Here is an 8,534-nt window from a genome sequence, read left to right as displayed (position 1 = left end):
ATTCTCAAGTATTAAAGTTGAGTTGTCAATTCAACCGCACCTGAAAGACTTAATATCTGCAGCAAAGTATTTAATAGCAAAGTAATATGGAAGTAACGATAACGGTGGCAAAAGTAACAGTATTGGTTTTGTAGTGATTGTAACAGTGGCAATGAGAAAGTAACTAAGCAAAGATCAATATGTGAAAAGCTCGTAGGCATTGGATCCGTGATGGATAATTATGTCGGATGCGGTTCCTCATGTAACAGTTATAACATAGGGTGACACAGAACTAGCTCCAGTTCATCAATGTAATGTAGGCATATATTCCGAATATAGTCATACGTGCTTATGAAAAAGAACTTGCATAACATCTTTTGTCATACCCTCCCGTGGCAGCGGGGTCCTATTGGAAACTAAGGGATATTAAGACATCCTTTTCATAGAGTACCGAAACAAAGCATTAACACTTAGTGAATACATGAACTCCTCAAACTATAGTCATCACTGGGAGTGGTCCCGATTATTGTCACTTCGGGGTTACCGGATCATAACACATAGTAGGTGACTATTGACTTGCAAGATAGGATCAAGAACTCACATATATTCATGAAAACATAATAGGTTCAGATCTGCAATCATGGCACTCGGGCCCTAGTGACAAGCATTAAGCATAGCAAAGTCATAACAATATCAATCTCAGAACATAGTGGATACTAGGGATCAAACCCTAACAAAACTAACTCGATTACATGATAAATCTCATCCAACCCATCACCGTCCAGCAAGCCTACGATGGAATTACTCGCGCACGGCGGTGAGCATCATGAAATTGGTGATGGAGAAAGGCTGATGATGACAATGGCGACGGATTCCCCTCTCCAGAGCCCCGAACGGACTCCAGATCAGCCCTCCCGAGAGAGATTAGGGCTTGGCGGCGGCTCCGTATCATAAAACACGATGAATCCTTCTCCCTGATTTTTTTCTCTCCGAACGTGAATATATAGAGCTGGAGTTGAGGCCGGTGGAGCCTCAGGGGGCCGACGAGACAGGGGGCGCGCCCTCCACCCTCGTGGACAGGGTGTGGGCCCCCTGGTTTTGATTCTTTCACCAGTATTAATGATGTTATATATCCAAACAAGCTAACGTTTCCCGCCACTCTCCCAACGGTCTCCCACCACTCCCCCCATCGGTTTCCCACCACCAACGTCAGTGGGCACAAAATGCTAGGGGCGACACACCGGCCATGCCTTAGTATCTCATTTCAAGCATGTCAATTCGCCGAAGCGCCGCGCAATCATCAATCTCCTCGACGAGGAGAACGAGCCGGAGTAGGCCGGAGAGCAAGAACGACCTCGTGTCGTCGAGCAAGCGCGAGACATCTTCATCGCAACGCAGAGCAAGATCAGCAACCCGTTGCCGCGCAAGAGCACTATAGCGCCACCGAGCAACGGCTGCGGAGCACCGCACTGACTGAGCGGCGCCATACCACCATCCGAGGGAGCCGCCCCGATGAAGTGCCAATGTTGAGCCCCGCGTAGCTGACGACCACCACAACATTGCACGTGACCCCGCCTTCCGCTGTTGCGATGAGCCGAAGACACCCCTGCCACCGTCTGCCACACGGGCTTTGCCCGACAACCTCCTCTAATGGCGGCGAGAAGGAGAGAAAGGATGGAGAGGGTGGGGGCGGCTAGGGTCTGACCACTCGCCCGTGCCGCTCAAGTTTGATACTCCCTCCGTTCCTAAATATAGGGTGTATAGTTTTTGGCACGGAAATTAAAGAAACACATGTGGATGGAAAATTTCACAAGTTTTGGGCAAGATTACACCTGACTAATTGACATGAAAAAATAGAGGAGCTTGCCCTATATAAGGAAATGTAATCAAATACCTTCAAAAATTATTCAAACGAGTGGTGAAATGCAATGCACCCTATATTTTGGACTTTTTCTAAAAAAATCTATACACGTTGTATCAAGGAACGGAGGGAATATGAGATTTGGACAGAGATTTAAAACGTACATCCAAGATTTAGAAAACACGGGACACCCGATTAATAAAAGACATTTCTAATCTATATACTTTGCTCTCTTGGCCCTGCTTCATCTTTTTCGGAGTACAACAGATCCTGCTCCATTTGCGTGCTGAAATTAGGTTCGGCGCCCTCCAAAGAAAAAGAAACAGGTTCGGCGGTGTCGACAGCGACGCAAGCCCGGTATTCTTTTCTGCAAATCCCGAGCCGAATAAAACCGGAGCACGAGAGAACAAACAAACAAACAAAGCTCCCCCCACTAAACACGCGGCCCCACCACTTCTGCCAAGCCCTGTAAATCGTAATCACCTCCCTAGACTTTCCCCTCTTCCTTCCGGACTTCCTTCCACCCCACTCGCACCACCACCACCTTCCCCCACACATCAATCGCAAACCCCCGCAAGTACCACGTCGCAGATGCCGCATTAGCTCCGAAAATCCAAAACCATTCCTCCCCACCCACCCCCACCTCGCTCCCCCCGGCGGCGACGGCGGCCATGACGACCGGATCCAACGCCGACCACTACGGCCCGCCCTCCTACCCGCAGCGCCGCCCGCACTACGGGGGCGCCCCGCCCTCCTACGGCTCCTCGGCCTCCTTCCGCGGCTGCTGCTGCTGCATCTTCATGCTCGTCATCTTCCTCGCCCTCCTCGCCCTCGCGGTCGCGCTCGTCGTCGTCCTCGCCGTCAAGCCCCGCAAGCCGCAGTTCGACCTCAACCAGGTCGCCGTCCAGTACCTCCTCGTGGCCCCGCCCTCCCCGGCCGCGTCCGCGTCGCCGAACGTCGCCGCGGCCCCCGCCGCCGCCTACCTCTCCCTCAACATCACGCTCCTCTTCACCGCCGTGAACCCCAACAAGGTGGGCATCCGCTACGCCGCCACGGCGTTCGACGTGATGTACCACGGGGTGCCGCTCGGGGTGGCGGCCGTGCCCGGGTTCGAGCAGCCCGCGCACAGCACCCGCCTGCTCCAGACCCGCGTCATCGTCGACCGCTTCAACGTGCTCCAGTCCGACGCCCAGGACCTCATCCGCGACGCCGCGCTCAACGACCGCGTCGAGTTCCGCATCACCGGCGACGTCGCCGCCAAGATCCTCGTGCTCGGCTTCTCCTCCCCCAAAGTCCAGGTAAAAATCTACCTACCACCCCCGGAACCAACCTTTTTTGTTCGCTTCCCTTCCTCCGCAAGCGCCGGGCTGATCGAAAGGGACTCCGTCGTGAACAAAACCTGCAGGTGTCGGTGGACTGCGCGATCGACATCAGCCCCAAGAGGCAGTCGGTGACATACAAGCAATGCGGCGTCGACGGGCTAAGCGTGTAGGCAGCAAGCGAACCAGGCCAACCTCGCCGCCGCCGCCGCGACACCGCAGAAGCGGAAGCTACTGGTATTAATCTAGTGGAGATAGATATATGTGGATGGGAATCTGTACGTCGATTCTAGTCTCTAATCTCGGGTTTTGATTCCTTTACTGCGCGTGGGGGCCGGGTAAATTTTCTCACCTCACCTCACCTCACCTTAGGAGGAGGAGGTTACCGCTGATTCTTGTGAATTATTGCTGGATGCCATTAGCAGTGAGTATATAAATCAGTCGCCATGGTTCTTCTTCCATGGCCGTTGCTTAGGAGCAAAGGGAAGTGGTGCGGCGCTAAAGGCGAGGGGCGAGTGGAATCTGACCGGCCCCTTTCCGCTCGCTCCTCCTCCTTGTCCGCGTCCGTGGAATGGTTTCCCTTCGCGTTTTTGGGTGGGCCGTGGGGTGGGAGTCGGTGGGGAACTGCGCTGTCCGACGCACACCGCCACGCCCGTGCTCTGCTTCAGCCGGTAGTGGTGGAGGTGCCGGGTGCGCCATGGAAACGCGAGCAGGAGCCGACGAGCTCGTACGGCTGGTTTCCTGCTTCCACGGTGCCGTTTCGTCGTGGTGGGGGCCAGACCGTCAAAGGCAGCTGTACGGCGGTTACTTCCTTGGAGCGTGGGATGGGCAGCTTGGCATTGCGTGGAAAAAGTTTGCTCCAAGTTGAAATTTGACGTTCCACTCCGTGCGACGCTTGTCGACAGACGATAGGAATATACGTGTTTTTCAGTATTGAAAAATTAGAAAATGGTGGGATCTACAGCCGACCGGATATTAAACCTTGTTAAACTAGGGGATGAAGATGGGTTTTTCTGACAGAGAATCTCAGTTTGCACATGGCATGACATGTTTTTTTGAATCTGTGCGAGACTTCCAGTCATCAGTGTGTTGATGCACAAGCTTGTCGTGCCATCGAATTGCTTCTTTTTTCCTCTATTGGTGGTTGGGGAAAAGGATTGTCCTACATTCGTTCGTGTATTAAATTTTGTTGTCACGTCTTCAAGTTTCATCAAAAGATGTAGGAGTACTATAATAGCACTGTGTGCCTGTTACAAGTTGTTCATCAGACTTATCACGGATATCCTACAGATCACTAGTCCTATCGAGCGAGGTACGAGTAACGATTAAGCCACTAGATCGAAGCTTCACTTCGCTTGACCAGACCACCCAAGTCGCTGCATCACAATCCGCCGACTGCGGGCAGTGAGAGCTTTCGTGGTTGGTACAACACAACGAAATATACAACGCGGCAGCCCGTCGTGATCCTGGAATCCGATCTCCGGACCAGCAGCCTTTTGTTTCGAGTTCCTTCTTGCGTTGAGTTGCCTTGAAGTTTTGCCTTTTATTTTGGTGTATAGCGACCATCATTCTTGACCCAACAAGGACTCGCGAGCCACTGCCGTAGCCTCGCCGTTTCCTACGCGCGCCGCTACGTACGTGACGTCGCCCTGGCTCTGGACGGACACTGACGTGTGTGTCTGTCTTTCTTAATCATCGTCGGCTCCATCTCCTGGATCATCTGCGTTCGTCTTACTGCGGCCGGCTAGATGCGTTAGTGCAATTGGCGCGGTATTTCTTCTGCTTTTTAAGCTCTATACTACTCGAGCTGCCGAGGAGGTCATTGATGCGGACTGTGCTGTTGGAGGTGGTCAATGTGGATCCCTCTGCGCGCAGTGTGCCAGACAGTGAGTAGAGGAAAGTAGGAGACGGAGTTCTGAACGGTACCGGCCGAGATGAAACGGCCATTTCCGGGGAACCGTTTGTTGGGACCTGGGTCTGGGTGGGGCCCGAGGGATGGAAATGTACCGGCGCTCCAGATGGAAATCGAGCCGGCCGACAGGGCTTTCCTTCAGAGAATCCAATATAATGCTGAAGCAGGCATGAGGGTATTGATATTTTGATCGTCAAGGGTTTCAGCATTTTGCATGCTCAGATTAGGCACTGATGTCTGTTATTCAGTTTGAGTGTTTTCTCTAAGAGCCCAAGCACGCTTTGGCATCATTAGCAGATTATTTATCTCGCCAGGTTCGGAAAAGAAGAAGAAGAAGAAGAAGAAGACACACCACCGATCGAACGCATTTGTAGAAAGTTCGGTAACGTACAACTCATATGGTCATGGCCTCATGGGTTCGCTTTTAGGACGCTTTATTTTCCTATATATATATAAACTTTTTCCGTTTCCTCCTTGCTAGTACAGTGCAGGCAACTCTGCCCATTTCTTCTCTCTTTCCTCTTCCACCAACGCACCGCAGTCTGCGAGAAGCAAAAAAAAGGTGGCATCGTGTAGATAAAAAGATGGTCTTGTCCTGTCTCTTGCTTAAATGAAGTATTGTTGTAGTAGTACCTCTGGCGTTCCTGTAGTCTGGTCACAATGAGGAGGAACTTAGAAGTAACATCACATACTCCAATGCAATTTTGCTTATGTGGCACATATTTAATGAAGAGAGAGGTGCTTGTGATAACTAGCTAAGTTATCGAAACATCACACACTTCAAGAAATAATGAGTCTATAATCTAATAAATGCATCGTTGCATGACACTACATAGATGTTTCTACCTAGTATGGAGGTAGTAACAAAGTCTAGGAAAGTGTGTAAGTTACTAGCTTATGTTCTTGCCCATTGTGACCCATCTTATTTGCTTTGGCACTTGGCAGTGACTGGGACGTGGGAACTAGTGTCAGACAACGGTGGGAATTTCTACTTTGATTCTAAGTACTTCCTCCGTAAAGAAATATAAGATCGTTGAGAACTTGAGATCATTACTTTAACTATCTAAATGCTCTTATATTTATCTACAAAGGGTAGTAATAATAGAAAACAGAGTGTTCCGGTCCGTGGAAGTGAAACGGTATAAATACACGTCATGCGTCAATTAATTCTGAAGTGGTTTATATGTGTGGTGTTTCGCCTTTATATATTTTTCTATTGGACATACAACACGTACACCCGCAAAAAAAGGACATACAACACGTACGTATCTCGTCTACGAAATGCATATGTGCATCTGGATCGGTTCTCTCTCTGTGTCTTCTTCAGCCGGTTATGCATCCAAGGGTATCAAACTTATTCTTTTTTCTTTCAAGAATACGTCCTTGATGGACGCATCAGAATCATAGTAGAATCAGACAGAATGCCAGTACAACGCCAGAAGGGACAAGGATAGCAAACATTTACGCACTTCATTTTTAGAACGAAGGCTTGAGATGAGCCGGGCTCTAAATTAATAAAATTATCAATCGGTCAGGATTACATCGACAACTTACAAAGAAATCTACATATGCTGATGGGAAGACCAGCTTACAATGAGAGAGAGAGAGACGGCACCCAAAACACTCGGACGACTACAACAAGCAGCTACTTCCTCCGTTCGGAATTACTTGTCGCGAAAATGAATGTATCTAGATGTATTTTAGTTCTAGATACATCCATATCCAAGACGAATAATTTTGAACGAAGGGAGTACATAAAAAATGGAAAACATGTCCATGCTTGATGTCTTCATGCTCATCCTCTAAAGAACCACGACATCGCCGAGTCAGGTCAAAACCGTCATCGGGTTTCCTGCCTAATGTCTCCACATGCCCGCTACATCCAACCACAATGCATGAGAACTAAAACATGTCGAAAGATCAAGAGCAACGCCTCTAAGGAGAGGACGAAACCAAAGCATCGGTGTTGCCCAACCCAAAAGGGGCTTTTCACCCCCATAGACATAAGACCACGGTGAGGCGGACAAAGGCTCCAACCGGGGCCTCCAAGGAGAATGACGACAACCAAGGGAGTCATTGTTGACAACATCGAACAAACTAGGAAAGGCCTTTGCCTGGAGCCATCACCTGACCATCACACCGAGCATGGCCATCTCGAGGCGCTGATCTTGCATTTGTCCATTCTCCTCCGAGCTAACCATTCTAGGCACTCGGACATGAGCATGAGTGTCAACGAGGCTAAGAAGGACCGACAGGAAGCTGTGTTATCAAAAGGTAATACACCTTTGTCACATCGCCGAAGAGTTTGAGAAAACTGTTGGCGAACGCGGGGCTGTTTGGTTCTAGGACTAGCATTGCCACACTTTGCCACACATTTTGCCAAACTTGCCTAAGGTTAGTTCATCAAAATGAGAGCCACAAGTTGGCAAGCCTAAGGGAATCTTGCCACACTTTTTTGTGTGCATGCCATGTGGGGCCCAAGTGTGGCTTGCCTAAGGTGTGGCTTGAACCAAACACTTACCTAAGTTGGTCAAATTTGCCTAACCTTAGGTGTGGCAATCTTTGGCAAAGTTAGTCACAAACCAAACAGCCCCGCGGTATTTCAAAACATTTCCTACGATCACGCAAGATCTATCTAGGAGATGCATAGCAACGAGACGGGGAGAGTGTGTCTACGTACCCTCGTAGACCGAAAGCGGAAGCGTTTAGTAACGTGATTGTTGTAGTCGAACGTCTTCACGATCCTACCGATCTAAGTACCGAACGTACAACACCTCCGTGTTCAGCACACGTTCAGCACAATGACGTCCCTCGAGCTCTTGATCCAGTTGACGGCGAGAGAGAGTTCCGTCAGCACGACGGTGTGGCGGCGATGATGAAGTTACCGACGCAGAGCTTCACCCAAGCATTATGACGATATGACCGAGGTGTTAAACTATGGAGGGGGGCACCGCACACGGCTAAGAGATTGTCTGTTGTGCTTTGGGGTGTCCTCCTGCCCTCGTATATAAAGGAGAGAGGAGGAGGAAGTCGGCCCCCTAGGGGCGCGCCAAGTATGGGGACTCTTACGAGGACTCCCAAGTCCTAGTAGGATTCCCCTCCCCTTTTTTTCCTTTTTCCGGAGTAGCAAAGGGGGAAAGAGAGAAGGAGTAGGAGAGGGAAAGGGGGGGGGGCGCCCACCCCTTGTCCAATTCGGATTGGCAAGGTAGGGGGGGCACCTCCTATGGCCGGCCCTCTTTCCTCAACTAAGGCCCATGTTGGCCCATTACCTTCCGGGAGGGGGGGGGGGGTTCCGGTAACCCCCGGTACTTCGAAACTTCCCGAAACCATTCCGCTGTCCGAATATAACCTTCCAGTATATCGATCTTTACCTCTTGACCATTTCGAGACTCCTCCTCATGTCCGTGATCTCATCCGGGACTCCGAACAAGCTTCAGTCATCAAATCACATAACTCATAATAC

At 50.2% G+C, this 8,534-nt stretch overlaps 1 protein-coding gene across 1 annotated transcript; it reads left to right on the top strand.

Moving 5' to 3' along the window:
• The first annotated feature begins 2,357 nt into the window (after positions 1-2,357).
• On the top strand, positions 2,358-3,577 carry LOC123085359 (uncharacterized). Its single transcript, XM_044506984.1, has 2 exons — positions 2,358-3,138; positions 3,246-3,577. Exons 1-2 carry the CDS (start codon positions 2,512-2,514, stop codon positions 3,330-3,332), a joined length of 714 nt encoding a protein of 237 aa, XP_044362919.1. The 5' UTR covers positions 2,358-2,511; the 3' UTR covers positions 3,333-3,577.
• The last annotated feature ends 4,957 nt before the right edge of the window (positions 3,578-8,534 follow it).

Source organism: Triticum aestivum, chromosome 4A (assembly GCF_018294505.1).
Source record: "Triticum aestivum cultivar Chinese Spring chromosome 4A, IWGSC CS RefSeq v2.1, whole genome shotgun sequence".
Lineage (NCBI taxonomy): Eukaryota > Viridiplantae > Streptophyta > Magnoliopsida > Poales > Poaceae > Triticum > Triticum aestivum.
Note: the sequence above shows the minus strand (reverse complement) of the source record. Positions and strands in the feature narration are given on the sequence as shown.

Bases quoted from the DNA above. Each gene is read 5' to 3' on its own strand.
- LOC123085359 (XM_044506984.1), top strand. From the start codon at position 2,512: ATGACGACCGGATCCAACGCCGACCACTACGGCCCGCCCTCCTACCCG. The intron at 3,139-3,245 runs GTAAAAATCTAC...CAAAACCTGCAG, and splicing joins TCTCCTCCCCCAAAGTCCAG to GTGTCGGTGGACTGCGCGAT.